A 17,763-nucleotide genomic window follows, 5' to 3' on the forward strand; every position below is an offset into this window, starting at 1 on the left:
CACCCTCTCCACTCTGTTGGGGGGGGGGGGTCTACTTGTATAAGCGTTCAATAGAACAGGTTCTGTAGACATCTATGTGGAATCAGCTGACGACTGTGTAAAAGCAGTGCGCTTCTTCTTGGCTCTTGGCTCTAACATCGACCTGTAAGGTGAGTTCATACTTGAGTTATTTGGTCAGTTTTGGCCCCGTACCTGCCCAAATAAGTGAAGGGTGGAGCGACGCCTATCATCTAATTGTGTCATAGTGACTCACAGTATTATTTCACTACCAGAGAAGACTCCATATGCGTGTTACTGCAAAGCACAGTGTTCTACTCCACTTATCAGGCTCTCTGAAGCCAGGAAATAGCAGTTTTTTAACGCAATTCGCCGCTAATAAATTTGGATCTAATCATTTCGGAAAATTCGGCGAACCGGCCGAATCGAATTTTTTAAAAATTCACTTATCTCTAGTCTCCATCTTGACAAAAATTTTGACTTTTCCTATGCATGGTATGAGAATTGGCAGCAGAAGAGCTATAGTTGTTGGTGGCACATTAGGATGGTACTGTGACTTGTTAGACTCATTGTCCACCGGCACGCAGTATACATGTTATACATGATAATGTAAGCATGACTTTCTTTCTTCTTTCTTGGGACAGTTGCCACATAATAATGTTTCTGTTTTTAGCGTTATAAGAAAGTTCAAAAGGAATACATGGATGATGAGCGAGACAGAAGCATCTCCGTCACAGCCATTTCAGTGCAAGTGTTCACTGTTCCCACTCTGGTATGTAGGAAAAGTCTGGTATAACCGATTTTGTATATATATGGGAAGATAGATTATAATTCAGTATATACGGGATGAAAAATAATCACTTTTACATAGTGTCACAAGGCTAACACATCATATGTACAATTAGAAATAACAAGTTTCTGCTTTTTTTAAAAAAAAGTATCAGCTCCACTCTTGTCTACAGGCCATGTTGTGCAGCAGCAGTATGGGCTTGCAGTACCTGTCACGATCAATGTGGGGGGAAAACTCCACACTGAACACAGGAGGGAAGGGGAACAGTAACTGGGGAAGGAACAGGTCACCTCCTAAACAACCTTAATCCGCACCCTAACTACCTATCAATATGAATAGACCTTGAAGGTAGGAATATTCATAAGCTGTATACCTAGGCCCTAATATCCCTATAAGGCCCTGGAATGAGGTTAGGACCAGAGACAACCCATTCCTCCCCAGATGGACGAATGGAAGTCTTTGTCTCAGGCCCAGATACAAACAACAGGAAATATAACAAACCCAATACAATAAGAAAAGACAAGACTTAGCTAAAAGTATAAAACTGGCAACTCCAGAAACACGACCAGCGAGTACAACCGACCAGCTAGTTAGAAGGCAGGAAGAAAATCTATAAACCGCACCTCCAAGAGTGAGAAGCGGCTACTTATGGGGAAGGTAATTTACCAACAAGCAACACCTGAAGCAAGGGGTGTGGCATTCACCAAAACACAGACACAATAAGATCCAATGGGAACTTGTCAATTTAACCCACGAGTTGCCATTCTCTCCGATCTCCTGGTACCTGCCATGGGAATGTCCGTGACAGTACCAGACACAGCTAATAGAAAAGAGTGGCGCTGTTTCTGTCATAAAAATAAGACCTTTTTCTTATCCTGGAGACCCCTTTAACCTCGACACTTTTCTACCTTCAGTTTGCAAATAATTTTATTTTACAAGGTATCAACAATATCAAAGGACCATGTTGAACCTTTTTGTTAGGATAGTCCTCTGATAAATGACCACATGGATTCCTGTTATTCGGACCCCTAGTGATCAGCTGTTATTTGTATGGATACCCAGCAATGTTTGTTCAATTTCCCTACAGCAGGGATGCTCAACCTGCGGCCCTCCAGCTGTTACAAAACTACAACTCCCAGAATGCCGTAATAGCTGTAGGCTGCCCAGGCATGCTGGGACTTGTAGTTTTGCAACAGCTGGAGGGTCGCTTTTTGGGCATCCCTGCCCTACAGCATCAGCACATTGGGTTGTCCATATAATGTATGGATGTGCCTGGTCCTCCAGTGTTGGAGACGGCTTCTGTTAAATTTAATAGAGGAGGCTCCTGTGCGGGCCCCCTTCCTTGTCATCTGAGGATTTCCCTATAGAGTATATCTGCAGAAAAGCAACCCTTTAATATAGGTAACATAGACAGAAGTGAGCGGAAGAAATGCATAGAAATAAGTAACCTTACGTCTACAAGGTGTTTTCTTACAGGCTCGGCTGCTCATTGAAGAACAGAGTGTAATGAGAGTTATCACTGAGACCCTGCTGGAGGTCCTTCCCGAGTATCTAGACCCAGAAAACAAGTTTAATTTTCAGGGGTACAGCCAGGATAGATTCTGCAGAGTGTACGCCATCATCTTTGACCTCAAGTAAGTTTCAGTTTTGTTCTGTTTAATCGACACAGGTACATTGAAGTGTTGAATCAATTCTGTCCACCAATGAGCACCATCTTGCAGTTTTACAGTCTGTATTGTAGCCCATTTAGGCCAGGGATGTGTCTATCAAAATACGTGTCTGATTCCAATTGCAACCAGCAGAACCGTGAATACAGCTCTGGGGTATAATACAGGATATAACTCTTGTTTCAGTACAAAATAAGTTTTGTAATCTTTTTACGGACATGTAACGTGTATTTGGGGGGGTTGGGAGAATAGCTATTGGCTATCAGATGTGTATGGCCAGCCTACCATTTTCTAAAATTCTGATCCAAACTTCAGTTTCATACATCTTTGACCACCTTTTTTTAATATGTGTAACATTTGCTTATACTACTGCTGATTTTGTCTATTACAGTATGTGCTTCATTTTCTATTTCTTAGGTATATTCTTATTAGCAAACCTACTTCATGGACAGAGAAACTAAAAGAAAAATTTGTAGAGGGATTTCACTCTTTATTGCGTGTTTTGTCTTGTATGCAGGTAATCTCACCAGCTCCTTTTTTTTTTAACAATTACAATTTTGCTACTTTTTTTCTACACTTAGGGGCACATTTATTAAGACCGGCGTTTTAGACGCCGAGCTCAATAACCCCTAAGCTGGCGGTGGATCCGCCAAAGTTAAGAATAGGCGCAGGCCTCTGCATAACTTCAGCGCCTCCAGTGCCAGTTCTAAAGTAAGACAGCTTCCTTAGACCTAAAGGCGTAGAGAATGATCCCCTTCCCCGCCCACTCCGCGTCCACAATTTTAGACCTGCACCGCTATCTGCGCCTGAACTGCGCCTAATTTAGGCATATTTCAGAACAGTAGATGACCCCCTTAATCTTTTTATTTATTATTATTTATAGAAATGATGCATCTTTACATGAAGTCTTGATATTCAGCTGCTCTGTGCTTGCAGTATGTGCACAGGGTTAATGCAGCTCCTGTTACTTAGTTTTAAGGCTACCATAAACATTATCCCTTTCAGGACAAGACAATTTTCAGTTTTTTCACTTTTTTGTTTTTTACTCCCAGCCTTCCCAAAGCCAGAACTTTTTTATTTTTCCATTCATATAGCCGTATGGAAGCTTGTTTTTTGCGGGACAGGTTGTACTTTTTAATGGCACAATTTACGGTTGCATACAATGTAAGTGGGAAGCGGGAAAAAAAATTCAAATGGGGTGGAATTATAAAAACCCACAATTCCACCATAGTTTTATGGATTTTGTTTTTACGGCGTTCACTATGTGGTAAAACTGACCTGTTACTTTTATTCTTTGGTTCAGTATGATTACACCAATACCAGAGTGGCCCAATACTTTAAAAAAAAAATTGGGAAAAAACAATTTTTTTCTTTGCATCGCCATATTCCGACCCCCATAACTTTTTTTTATTTTTATGTCTAGGGAGCTGTGTGAGGGCTCTTTTTTTGTGGGGCGATCTTTTCATTGATACCATTTTGGGGTGTATATGACTTTTTGATCACTTTAAAAAAAAAAAAAATGTAGTAGGTGAAGCAACCTCAAAAAATGCCAATTTGCCATTTTTACTTTTTTTTTTTATCCATTTGCCGTATGGGATACATATTTTTATATTTTAATAGGGTAGGTCACACACTTCTGATCTGTGGGGTTCCTATTCCCTGCACACCCACCAATCAGCTGTTGCAAGGGGCTGCAGTGCTGCGGCCTCCTCCTCTACCTGTGACGTCACATTTATTGGTCACATGGGCTTTCTACAGCTAAATTCCCAACCAAGTCAGTGGGATAGCGCTGCACTACCAGGAACAACCCCAACACTTGATATACCATGAAAAGGCTGAAGTTCTCATCCAAGTGCCACGACACTTCAGGACAGATGATGAGTGGAGGTCCTGGAAGTAACACCCCCACTGATTAGATATTGATGACCTAACTCCTGGAAACCCCCTTTAACAATATAACGTAAATGTATTCTTGAAAGTCCCCAAAATGCTACTTTAACTTTAGCTTGTCTTTTGCCCAGGGCATGGAGGCAGTAAGCCGAATGATAGGACAGCACGTGGAGATGGATTCTGACTGGGAGGCTGCGATAGCCATGCAGATGCAGCTGAAGAACGTACTGATGTTAATCCAGGAGTGGTGTGCCAGCAATGTAAGGGCATTTCCGGTTCTTCAGTTTGTAGTAAACGTAGAATTCACAAGTAATTACTCCCACTCCATTTTGGCTCATAGCTTTTAGACATATACACTGGAATGTGTATACCTGGTACTACTGTACTGCCTTATGTACCGCTATCTGATCTGTGCTTTTGAGCTTTTGCATATATGGTAGATACTCTCTCTCCTCCTCAATTCCTTACGATCTCTCTCTCCATATATATATATATATATATATATATATATATTCTGTATTAAAGGAAGATGTATTGCTGAAGACCTACAAGGATTGTCATCGCAGTGTCGTTCGGAGCTTTAAACCAGCAGCCTCTCCGCAGAAGACACTTGTGGAGATGTGTGGTCATTCCTATCAAAGTTATCCATTTAAAGTCTCTAGGGATCCTGTCAGCATACATCTGCCCCTCTCCCGGATGTTGGCAGGTGAGCACAATGTTTCCTGTCATTCCCTCTGAGGATGTTGATATTTTACATATACATCTCGTGTTAATCATGTTTTATTGCAGGTTTACATTCACAAATGAGTAAAACGGGGCTCATCACAAAACTGCCAGAACTTATTTCCCCTGTGAGTATTACCGGTCACTTATTATAAATGGTAAATCACTTTTTTTTTTAAGGACACAGTTATTTGATTTAGCTGCTGTTTTAGTTTCACATGTGGCACCTTAGGCTACTTTTACACTCTCGTTTGGTGCAGATCTGTCATGGATCTGCACAATGGATCCGTTCAGATAATACAACCGCATGCATCCGTTCAGAACTGATCCGTTTGTATTATCTTTAACATAGCCAAGACGGATCCATCTTGAACACCATTGAAAGTCAATGGAGGACGGATTTTCTTTTGTGCCAGATTGTGTCATAGAAAACGGATCCGTCCCCATTGACTTACATTGTGTGTCAGAACGGATTCGTTTGGCTCAGTTTCGTCAGACAACTGATCCGTTTTGGACCGCTTGTGAGAGCCCTGAAAGGATCTCCCAAACGGAAACCAAAACGCCAGTGTGAAAGTAGCCTTAGCGAAGAACTGTGCTATGAAGTCTGGATGTGTATCACTGTATAAATGTAATATATGTGCCTGTGCAAAATATATATATATATATATATATATATATATATTTTTTTTTTTATTTAATAAAAGTGTTGATTTAGACTAATGCTATTAAAGGGAATCTGTTACCAGGAAATTCACTGTTAAACCAGGCACCATGCCTTGTAGGGCTAGCTCAGCTGATTTTATATCTGTTGATACACGGACAGCACACGTACCCATTCATTTTAATGTGTGTATTCACACGTTTGTGTTTTTGCACGGTCTGTGGGTACATGGTACATGCCTTATTTTTGTCCGTGTTAACGGATCTATCGCGCCCATTATAGACTAATGGTTCGTGAAGAACACAGACCCAACATGGACGTCATCCGTGTTTCACTGCACGGCGCACTGATTGGGTGGGCGCAGGGGCTGTGCTTGCTGGATAAGTGATAGGGGCCTGGCGGTTACTGACAGCCGACCAATGCTGACTGTCACATCTAAAGGTCTACCGCTATGTAAGGCTGGGTCTCATAGGCAACTGCCAATGTGAAACTGACAGGTTCACTGTAGTACAATACAGTACAATACAGCAGTTTATGTCCACATTCATTGCGTTTAAGGGACGTGGTATGTCTTAAAGGGCACAAGCTGAGCACAACATATTGGGCACTGAAATGCCATATCTGTGGACAACTTGCAATTTTCATTTTGCTCATTCATTTCTGCAAAATACCTGTGGTGTTGAAATAATCACTTAAAGGGCTTCTGTCATCAGGAATATGGTTATTAAACTGTCTGACCTCAGACATGTGCCGTTGTCAGCTGGAGCTAACAGTCTTTATACCTTCTTTCTATGTGTCTCCGTTTTTGTGAAAAATAAACTTAGATTTTATGCAAATGAGCCTCTAGGAGCAAAGGGGGTGTTGCCCCTACTCCTAAAGGCCCGGCTCTCCTTCCTCTGGCCACGCCCTCAACATGTTGATTGACAGGAGGATGTAAACACTGCCTGGTCCTGACAATCACAATGTTGGGGGCGTGGCCAGAGGAGGGAAAACGGAGCCTCTGAGAGTAGGGGCAACACCCCTGTTGTGTCTAGAGGCTCATTTGCATAAAATACAAGTTTATTTTTCACAAAAAAACGGAGGCACATATAATGGAGGTATAAATGTAAAATTAAGTAAGATGTCGCACTAAGAACACTCAAACGACACCAGGTGCTCCTGTAAATTGAGGCCACTCACTCAATTTAGAAAAGCATATACGTATATAGGTGAACAGGGCACTCAAGGATAGCTGCGACCGTGTATTTTAAGCAAAGATGAGCTTTATTGATAATATAAATATATTTGATGCATAAAACAATCAAGAATGCAGTAGAATAAATAGGTTATTAACAAATAAATATAATGAATATTCGACAGAGCAAAGGCTATTATTCGATTGATCAACAAATATTCAATAGTCCAATATTGTAAATCTTGGATCCAATGGTTGTAAACATCCAAAGACTTGTTTGCAATAAGTCTATTCGTTTTTTACTTTCATATTGAGACAACAGTCATATGCTTTGCAGTTATTCAAATAGTCGCGGCGGCGTCCCGCCAAAGCGACATGAATGGCAGCAACTCACTGCTGAAAAGCTTGCAAGCGAATTAAGTCCATTACCTTTGTATCGACCAAGTGTTCGTCCGAAATAATCACAAGAGCCTTCAAGTGTACTTACTCCCAGGATCTGCCTTTAGATATTTGTAGCAGTATTCAATCAGGAGATTAAAGCCGGCTCTCTATTCGGTTATGGTCGATTTAATGGTAAGGTAGGTTTTTCAGTACAAAGATGGGGTGTAGCACCAGACGCGTTTCGGGGTCCAACCCCTTCCTCAGTGGTACCACTGAGGAAGGGGTTGGACCCCGAAACGCGTCTGGTGCTACACCCCATCTTTGTACTGAAAAACCTACCTTACCATTAAATCGACCATAACCGAATAGAGAGCCGGCTTTAATCTCCTGATTGAATACTGCTACAAATATCTAAAGGCAGATCCTGGGAGTAAGTACACTTGAAGGCTCTTGTGATTATTTCGGACGAACACTTGGTCGATACAAAGGTAATGGACTTAATTCGCTTGCAAGCTTTTCAGCAGTGAGTTGCTGCCATTCATGTCGCTTTGGCGGGACGCCGCCGCGACTATTTGAATAACTGCAAAGCATATGACTGTTGTCTCAATATGAAAGTAAAAAACGAATAGACTTATTGCAAACAAGTCTTTGGATGTTTACAACCATTGGATCCAAGATTTACAATATTGGACTATTGAATATTTGTTGATCAATCGAATAATAGCCTTTGCTCTGTCGAATATTCATTATATTTATTTGTTAATAACCTATTTATTCTACTGCATTCTTGATTGTTTTATGCATCAAATATATTTATATTATCAATAAAGCTCATCTTTGCTTAAAATACACGGTCGCAGCTATCCTTGAGTGCCCTGTTCACCTATATACATATAATGGAGGGACAAAGTCTGTTAGCTTCAGCTGACAACGGCACATGTCTGAGGTCAGCCAGTGTAATAACCATGTTCTTGATGACAGAAGCCCTTTAACCCCTTGATGGGTGGAGTTTCCAAAATAGGGTCACTTATTGGGGGTTTTCACTGTACGGGTCCCTCAAAGTCTCTGCAGATGTGATGTGGATTAATCTCGGACAACCAAAGGCGTGCCCAAGTCACTCAGTGCTCCCTTGCTCCTCTCCCAGTCGCACTCTCTCCTTCTTGATTGACAGGGAAGACTACGCAGGACCCTGACCTTGTAGTGAAGGGGGGGGGGGGGGGGGGGGGACTGCCTGCGGGTTACCACTAATTGTCAGACTAGACCTGTTGGGGCCCAGCAAATCCAGCTTCTGGGTCCTGCACTGTATACGGGCATTCATAGATCATGTCTGTTTGTGTAATAATGACATCATGTTTCTGTATTCTGATCAGGATGACTTCCAGATGGAACTTCTCATTGAAAGTCCATTGCGATGTCTGGTGCTTGCTGGTCAAGTAGCAGCTGAGATGTGGAAGAGAAATGGCCTCACAATATTAAGCCAGGTACAAAGGAAAATGCTTCATTCAGCATATGATTACTCTCCCAGAACAATAGATGTTTTGCCTGGTGACCATATTCCGTAACTATATTACACTTATATATACCCTGCGCATGTAGAGGCACTTATTGTATATTTACATTTAGTCAAAGACTACTGGTTGCCTGCTCTTGACATGTGCATTTTTTATTTTGTTAGTATTTATTTTCATAAAATTTAACTTTTATTAGTTATTTATTTAATTATTTAACATTAAATAAATAACTAATAAAAGTAAAATTTGATGAAAATAAATACTAACAAAATAAAAAATGCACATGTCAAGAGCAGGCAACCAGTAGTCTTTGACTAAATGTAAATATACATATTCTGTAACTTCACAGAACGGGCATACTTTGCACTGTGCCGCCCTAATCCTCTGGCTGATTGGGCAGTACTAAGTGGTACACGCTTGTAATTTAATGAACATGAGAATAGGTTGGCTCCTGTGCTTGCCTTCCTTTTGTTGGCCAGCAGAGAGGTGGCCGGGGCCCCTGTGTGTGCTGCTGCTAGGAACCCAACCGGGAGCATAGAGAAGATTGTAATAGCCGCTGCTGTCTGATGGTGGCCGTAACCAGTGGCCATAATAGAAAGGATAAGGAAGAGATCTAGTTTACACCACAGTAAATATCTCCTAAATGGGGAAGAATTGAAAATAGAGGTAAATTTAAGATCTTCAAGATAGGAGTATCGCTTTAAAAAAAATGTGATGCCGTCATGCAGCTAATATTGGAAAGCGTCTAGAGCCCCTGTTAGAATATCTAAATAGGCTTCTGATTTTATGTTCTGGTGGGTCTCATATTGTATAAGGGCTTCAAGCTAATTTTATCTGCTGTGTTCCTTTTAGGTTTTCTACTATCAGGATGTGAAATGCAGGGAAGAGATGTACGATAAAGACATTGTGATGTTGCAGGTATTTGCATACAATCCATGAAGCACTAATTCCAATAATTTGCTGTATATAGCCTCCACCTCTTAAAAAATGACAGAGAATGTGCACTTTAAGCCGTTCCAGCTTCTTCTACAGATTTTTCTATAACTTCAGACTACAGCTTCTGCTCATGACACAGGGGGAGTAGTATTCTGTATCCACTTCCAGCGATAGTCTTCAGTGGGTTGTCTCACTTCAGCAAATGTCATTTCTCATGTAGAATAAAGAATGCGGCACTCGCCATACTCTCTACACATCACCGGGAAAGTTACTGCAAGGCACTTACTAATGCATTGTGATTGTCCATATTGCCTCCTTTGCTGGCTGGATTCATTTTTTCATCACATTATACACTGCTCGTATCCAAGTGTTACGACCACTGCAGCAGCGCATATACGGGGTGGCAAGGCTGGCGCTTTTTCCTACAGTTTGCAAGCACAGCCACTGCTGCTGGATTGCAGTGTGGTCGTAACCATGGAAACAAGCATTATTTATTTTTATAAAACCCAATGATTTACTGTATAGGAAACATTTCTACCATTTTCTAGTATGTAATGTATTTTCATTTTCCCTCTTTAGATTGGGGCATCATACATGGATCCAAATAGTTTCCTGCTAATGGTGCTGGACAGATATGAGCTTGTAGAGGCTTTGTCTAAAGTTTCTATGCCATCCAAAGACTTGGTAAGACTTTTAACCCCTTTGTCAGACAATCAGTGCTAAACATTTTGTTGGCAGTTTTCAGGACATAGATATTGATGACCTATCCTCAGTACACCCCGCAAACCACCGATCAGCTTTTTTGCGGTTCAATCATTATTTTATTAAAGCGTATAAATGAGTAATGTATAAATATACGATCAGCTTTTTTGGCCAGGGGCCGGCGATGTATACTATACATTAGATAGAAGGCTTTGTCCACTATGTAATTTCCTTTGTCGGCATGCTGAAGCACCGTTGCGGTACCCCAGCATGGTTGCTATACACTGCACATAGCCTTGCGCTTCCAGGTATGTCGTTTCTGGCGGCTTCCTGAAAAAGCAGAACGTGTGGGTGCAGGGTGTCGGCCCCCACCTGATATTTAGGACCGATCCTTAGAATAGACCATCAGTGTCTATGTAACAGAAAACTAATTTAAATGAATATCCATAAAAGTTATAGACAATTTACTATAGCACTGTGCTAGTAACAGCGTTGTGTTAATGTTAATCGTATGTTATGGGGCTACGTTCACCTGTTTCAATCCAGTCTGCTGGCTGGTATATGTCAGTTTATCTTGAGACTACGCTATTCCTTACAGTGAAATATATATATTTAGTTGTTTTTTTTTTGCCTATGCAGTGGTATACGTTGGTTACTATTCCCAGCATACTACAAAGGGTGAAAATGTGATACGAACAGGGCCTAAATCAGTTGAAATGTAGGATGGATTCCCATACAAATGGCCATGTATTATTATTTTTTAAAGCCTAACTTTTCACTAGTTTCAGTGTCCCCAGGGCTTATCTGTATTTCCTTGATTATTACAGAAAATGTGGTCTTGGTGTTTCCCATGAAGTGCTGCTGCCAGCCAGGTGCATGTACATGGAAGTCAGCACGATCTGTGCCGTCAGCTCCTGTGCAGGGCTGGTCCTAGGTAGAGACAGCAGCACAAGCAGCCGCATGCATCGGCTCTGCTCCTGTGCAAGGAAGACAGCACAGATGGGGCAACGGGGGTGTTGTCGTTACACCCAGGTCTTGTAACTGCCGAGACCTATGCACTTTGATTGACAGGACCAGGCAGTGAAAACGTCATCACACCTGGCCCTGTCAAAGTGCGGCAGTTGAAGAGAGAGCTGAGCCTCTAGGTGTAACAGCAACGCCCTCGTTGCTCCTAGAGGCTCATTTGCATATATTACAACATAGTTTTTCTCAGCAATGCGGACACATATGAACATGGGACCAACACAGATGTCTTCAGCTGCTAAGGACACGTGTAACAGGTCAGCCAGTGTCATAGGTACAAATCTGACAGATGCCCTTAAGGCTACTTTCACACTGGCGTTTCTGGGTCCACTTGAGATCCGTTTCAGGGCTCTCACAAGCGGCCCAAAGCGGATCAGTTCAGCCCCAATGCATTCTGAATGGATAAGGATCCGTTCAGAATGCATCAATTTGGCTGCATTTGACCTCCATTGCGCTTTTTAGATGGTCACTAAAACGCAGCTTGCAGCGTTTGGTGACCGTCTGACTATGCGGAGCCAAATGGATCCGGATCTGTTTTTCACTGACACAATATGGTGCAATTGAAAACTGATCTGTCCCCCATTGACTTTCAATGTAAGTCAAGACGGATCCATTTTTTGAATGAATAATGCAAACAAATCCGTTCTGAATGGATACACAGTGTTTGCATTATTGGTGCGGATCCGTCTGTGCAGATACAAGACGGATCTGCACAAAACGCAAGTGTGAAAGTAGCCTAAAAGGCGTAAAGGAAAACTCTGGAACGTAAAGTGAAAAACTAGGAACTCAGCTATAACCTGTATAGAGTGTTGCAATAATGTAGAAACTGTACCGGACCGTACACCAGAAAATGTGACTATATTATTGGCTTTTCTTAGATGAGAATTACCATATGTTGTTAGTCAACTGAGCTCGTACCAAGTTGGGAAAGATTGAGAAAAGATTCATCATTATTTATGCTGTCCTACAATTGTCAAGCATTATTGTCACTAGTGTTCTCCTATATCTGTTTCCTCATTGTAAAAATCCTATCATGGCTGAAATTTTTCTATACTTAATATTAATGGATTGTAGGATCGAGTACAACTAGAATGGTATCATTGGTGTCAAGTTCTAAGTACACAGATTCTGAACATTTATATTTTGCTTAATGCGATCTATCGTTACGTTTCTTATATTTTTAGGACCAGGCGAGGCAGTGGAACAGTCTAATTGAGGAAATGCTACACGTTCTCATTTGCATTATTGGTAAGAACCTGTCCATTTGTGGCAAAGCAACCAAGACGGGAAGATGAAACTACTAAAGTTGGATTTATGTGCAAAATGTGTTGCAAAACATAGCAGCCCATGAAATATTTACTGTGAAGATGTAGCTTGTGATAGGAGCATAAACTTCTTCTCAAGTTAATATGCTTATTGAATGTATGATTAGTAATTAAGCGAATGTCAGAGAGAGCCTAGTGCCATCGAAGACATTGGAATGATTGTCAGCATTTGTAAATTGTAACATTTAGGGTCCATCCACACGACAGTAAGTGTTTTGCGGTCACGGGTACCAGCCGGCATTTTGCGGAACACAAACGGCCTTCTCTATGATAGAAATGCCTATTCTTGTCCGCAATCGTGGACAAGAATAGGATATTCTCTATCTTTTTCGCGGGGCTGCAAAATGGATCTACAGATGTGGACAGTGCGCTGAAATGCCTTGAAATAAATGGGTTCGCACTCTTTCCGCAAAATTGTGGAACGGATGCGGATCCAGAAATACAGACATGTGAATGAACCCTTAATTCAAATGAAAGCCATCCCTATGTAGATATTTGTCAGCCATGCACATAGGATGCATATATATATATATATATATATATATATATATATTGGTGATGTGTACAGTATAGGTGCTGGGAGGTGTGTATATACAGTTTTGTCTAGATATTGTTCTGGGCTGGATTTCATGTGGACTGGGGGTTAGGTTTGGTAGTGGGATCTGCCAGTCCACACCCTTCCACTACATGTATTGTCTTTTGCCGGAGGTGATCGCAGGTGAGGCCTGCTGCTGTAATCAAGGAGGGATAAAACAACCCTCTGTGTATGACTTGGAGGGAGAAATGCTGAGGAACCCTGAGATAGGGGAGCCAGAGAGGCTCTGTGTGGTCTCAGCCAGGAGGGCTGAGGGGTCACGAGACTTTGTAAAGCCTGAAGTTTGGGGGGCCCAGCGACGCCTACGGAGAGTGTCGCACGGTCAGAGTTGGGAGGACTTCTGGACCATCTCCCCCCAAGGGTGCTGGTATGGTCACAGCCTGGAGGCTGCTGGACCATATATGGCTGAGGAAGCCGGATCTAATCCCGTGTGTGAACGGCGCTCTATAGGTGAGGTAGCGACAACACGTGTATTAGGTAGGGCCCAGACGGGCAGGTGTTTATTTTCGATGTTTATGTGTGTGATGGTGCTGAAGTGCCAAATAAAGCCCCTTTTGTACTTGAACCCCGTTGTCAGAGGAGAAGTCTTTGATTGCGACCCCCCCCCCCCCCCCCCCCCCGAGAGAGAGTGATCCCTTACAATATATACACATAAAATATATATATATATTTATACTGAAGAATTTTAGTGACTACGCATGCAGTCAATATGTTTAAATACATTTCTTTTATATCATTATAAATTCTTCTACAGGTGAACGGTATATGCCGGGTGTCAGCAATGTTACCAAAGAGGAATGCATGATGAGAGAAATTATCCATCTCTTGTGTATGGAACCCATGGCTCACAGTGCCATTGCTAAAGCCTTGCCAGAAACTGTAAGTATAGCTCCTGCTATAAATCCCACAATGCCAAAGTAAAGAAAGAACGAGCATTGCCACATGTGAATTTGTACCTGGAGATATCATCCTTTAAAAAAAACTCAGTAGATGTGTTTTCTTAAATCCAATAATTTCTTGTTCCCACAAGTACACTATTGGAAGGGCAGGATATTATTTAGCATTCTTCATCCTGTTTTGGCTAGATACAGTACAGAATACATAATACTGTAATATAATTCTGAATAATAGGATTTTTGTGCTTACCTGTAAAATCCTTTTCTCGCTGAGTTCATTGGGGGACACCAGGCGACACTAAGCAAAAAACGTGTTATCTCCTCCTCTCAGCTATACCCCTCCTGCAGACACTGAGCTAATCAGTTTGTACGTAAGCAGTAGGAGCAGCCAGGAGAAGCCCACAGAACACCATAAAAAGGAAGAAAACTGGAGATGGGTCATCATCAAGAACCAGAAGGACCCATCTAGGAGAACCAGCAATGTACATACAGGGTGGGAGCTGTGTCCCCCAATGAACTCAGCGAGAAAAGGATTTTACAGGTAAGCACAAAAAAAAACTATTTTAAAAAGCAGTACCATGGGAAGGGAACAAGACCAGAATGAATCCAAGGCCGGTCATAAAGCACAGAAATGCAGGGGAAAGAAACACCAGGAACCCTGAAAAGGGACAGGAAGACCCATTCCCCAAAAGGCCAGCCAGAGAGCGGCTGAAGGCGTAGAGGCTCCGGCTGGACAGAAGAAAGAACAGCCCAGGGAATATAAGTCACGGCTTAGGAGACTTCAGAAGAAGTGGAGAGCATACAGAATATCCACAAGATGGACAAGAATGAAGACAAGTCAGTCACTAGAAGCCACGGAGCGATTGCGGAAGATACAGGAGAGAAATACGTAGCCTGGATCCAGAAGGCTGCTAAGGAGTGATGCCCAAGGATCAAAACCCCAGGAAAAACACTCAGTAGAATACTGATTGGAAGAAGACAAACTGAAAATAGCGTCTGGATATCAAGGGCCAAAGAACTGCAGATGTGAAAAAACTTGCACCCCATGGGGAAGAAGTAGGGATGCCCGAAGGCAAAGGCCCCACACACCATACCGGACTGCCAGAAGAGAAGAACACTCCAGCGGGACCATAACGAACAAGTCAGGGCTAGAGAACCTGGAAGTCAGGCATGAGAATGGCCCACAAGAAAAAAATCTTGAGGGAGTGAAGAAACCCAAAGGGAACAAGGCAGTGGAACCGACCCAAAACTGACAAAAAATTGGGGAGTAACCTGACAGGGAGAGTGTGCTCTGGGATCAAAAACGTCCCCTTCAGAACTACGGCCAGGGGGGTTTCTTCATAAGAATGTTCCACCAGGAAAATGCCAATGTGGTAAGCAGAGGCATGTAGAGGAGGACCTTAAATTCCAGAATAAGAGAAGAGAAAAGCCGTCTGCTTCTCCATGAAAGGCTTCCTGAACTGGCAGACCTAATCGGAAGCTGCAGACAGGAACCAGAGATAGGAAAAATACTGCGCCAGGAAGGGAGTGTGGAGCCCGAACGCCACAAAGCCCCAGAAAAAAAATGGTAACAGAACCAACACCACCCGCGCAGCACCCCACAGCAGAAAGGGGGGATAGGAGAACCCAATGGCTATGAACACTGGGCAACAGTATGTGGGGGAGCGCAACTACTCGCCCTGCGGAAGGGGAGAAGTAGAAGCAGCCGATGCGACTTAGTAGAAAACCAGCACTTAGGGGAGACAACAAGGGCAGTACGACCGCTCGACCCGGTGAGGGGAGCCATGCAGACAACTCACATATGCAAACTGAAAAAGTGCATACCCAAACTCCACACGGAGGGAATGCTGGTGCTGTCACCGTATTAGATTGTAGAGGCAATGAGGTACATGTAAAAGGAACAAGGCGCCATAGAAATTGGTCGGTTATGCCAGGTACAGAAAACGTACTAATGTTCAGCAGAAGTGAGCAAACCCCTCAGCCTCAGCGTGTCATGGCAGAACATAAACAAAGTGCCCCTTGTGAAAGAAGGAAATGTTGACACGATCACAACTACAACTAGCGAGAAGGAACCATGCCTAGAAGGAGGAATGCTGTGTAGATACCGCCGGAATGCCAGGGCCGATACTCCACATGGAGGAAGGGGATGTGGAGAAAACCATAAATGTAGTGTCCCCCGCCCATGCGTCATGTAAGCCGCAGTTGAAGGATGAACGCAAAAATTCCCCCTGGGAAGGGTTCACGCAGTAGTAGCCATGGAACCGGAGTAGCCAGAATATCTATGGGCAGCGCAAAGACTGCCTCACAGGGGGGAGGCGATAGCAACAACTATGGCCTCTAGGGTCAGAGGAGAGACTCCACCTGAACATGAGTACAACAGCAATAGCCACCAAGAATTAGTGCTAGCGCAACACTCCACCTGAGAAGGAAGAAAACAGAGCAGACATTCCACCTACAGAAGGAGTGTGGACGACGGGCATGCCAATGACAATCAACCAAATGAGATTGCCCCTCCCAGGGACTCAAGGCACGAGGAAAGGTATGAGGTATGCCAACAGCCCGTTAGAGCTACAGGCCTCTGGCTGGAAGACAGAGGCTGCCATGTAGGCGCCAGACACCAATCCAAACTAAGACTACCTGAGGAGGGGGGTAGTGTGAAGCAGTCACAGTATTCAGCAGTAGTACCAAAATACCACCTATGATGGGGGATAAGGCGATTGTAGGTACCGTGTCCAGCCAATAGGCCACCAATGGATCGGAATGCCATGTGATAAGGAACAAATGAGAGTAGTCGCGGTAGACACTGTTGAAGCAATTACTCCACCCAAGAAAGACGGATAATGTAATAGGAGGAACAGTTTCCAGTGGTAGTGGACTTCTGACGGAAAGAGGGGAACCGAAAAGACATACAGCGTCCACTGGTAGTATATATTATTTTTATAGCTTATCAACTCTGTGTTCGTTTATAGGTTTTTCAATTCTAACAAAGCAGATCTAGGAGGACTGAACCCACATCCGTCTGTACTAATGACCAGCACTGTAAGCCTCAGCAGAGAGCCCAGTAAGCACTCTCCTCAGCACAGTAGTACTGAGGCAAGGAAGGGGTTAAGCAGAAGGAAGGGGCAGAACTTATTGGGCAGCTGGTGGGTCGTACTCTGAAAATACAGATCCCGCCCCCAAAACACGCTGGGAGATGCGGCCTAGTAGGCCGCAGAGTCGGGGCCTCGAGTACAGGCGGGGCCGACCGGAAGAACTTCCGGTTGGGGCGGCGATGTAGGGAGAGAGCGGAATGCACTGGAGGCCGGGAGCGGGCGTACCGATGCCCCAAGTAGAAATGCGGCGACTGCCGGGACTGGCTCACAGGGGGTGGATGGGGCCGGGGACCGGAGGTGGGACTGAGGAGGCGAGTCACCAGATACAGGGGCCAAGGTCTAGAGAAACACCATATATTCCTGTGTTCACTTAGAGAACACAGTAGAAGGGGGGCTCAGG

The 17,763-nt window shown here is 43.3% G+C and overlaps 1 protein-coding gene across 2 annotated transcripts in view; it reads left to right on the forward strand.

Moving 5' to 3' along the window:
• The window catches only part of UBR1 (ubiquitin protein ligase E3 component n-recognin 1), a 144,732-nt gene that overhangs the window by 47,660 nt on the left and 79,309 nt on the right, over positions 1 to 17,763 (forward strand). For both annotated transcript variants that reach the window (XR_005774952.1, XM_040412845.1), the window contains exons 11-21: positions 671 to 769; positions 2,264 to 2,421; positions 2,872 to 2,971; positions 4,476 to 4,604; positions 4,870 to 5,050; positions 5,134 to 5,195; positions 8,654 to 8,764; positions 9,647 to 9,712; positions 10,310 to 10,414; positions 12,640 to 12,703; positions 14,130 to 14,254. Coding sequence is in view for 1 of the 2 variants with exons in the window: in XM_040412845.1 (XP_040268779.1) it covers positions 671 to 769; positions 2,264 to 2,421; positions 2,872 to 2,971; positions 4,476 to 4,604; positions 4,870 to 5,050; positions 5,134 to 5,195; positions 8,654 to 8,764; positions 9,647 to 9,712; positions 10,310 to 10,414; positions 12,640 to 12,703; positions 14,130 to 14,254 (1,200 nt within the window). In the remaining variant the exon portion in view is untranslated. The remainder of the gene's footprint in view (positions 1 to 670; positions 770 to 2,263; positions 2,422 to 2,871; positions 2,972 to 4,475; positions 4,605 to 4,869; positions 5,051 to 5,133; positions 5,196 to 8,653; positions 8,765 to 9,646; positions 9,713 to 10,309; positions 10,415 to 12,639; positions 12,704 to 14,129; positions 14,255 to 17,763) is intronic.

The sequence above is a fragment of the Bufo bufo genome, chromosome 11 (genome assembly GCF_905171765.1).
Source record: "Bufo bufo chromosome 11, aBufBuf1.1, whole genome shotgun sequence".
In the NCBI taxonomy this organism is placed as follows: domain Eukaryota; kingdom Metazoa; phylum Chordata; class Amphibia; order Anura; family Bufonidae; genus Bufo; species Bufo bufo.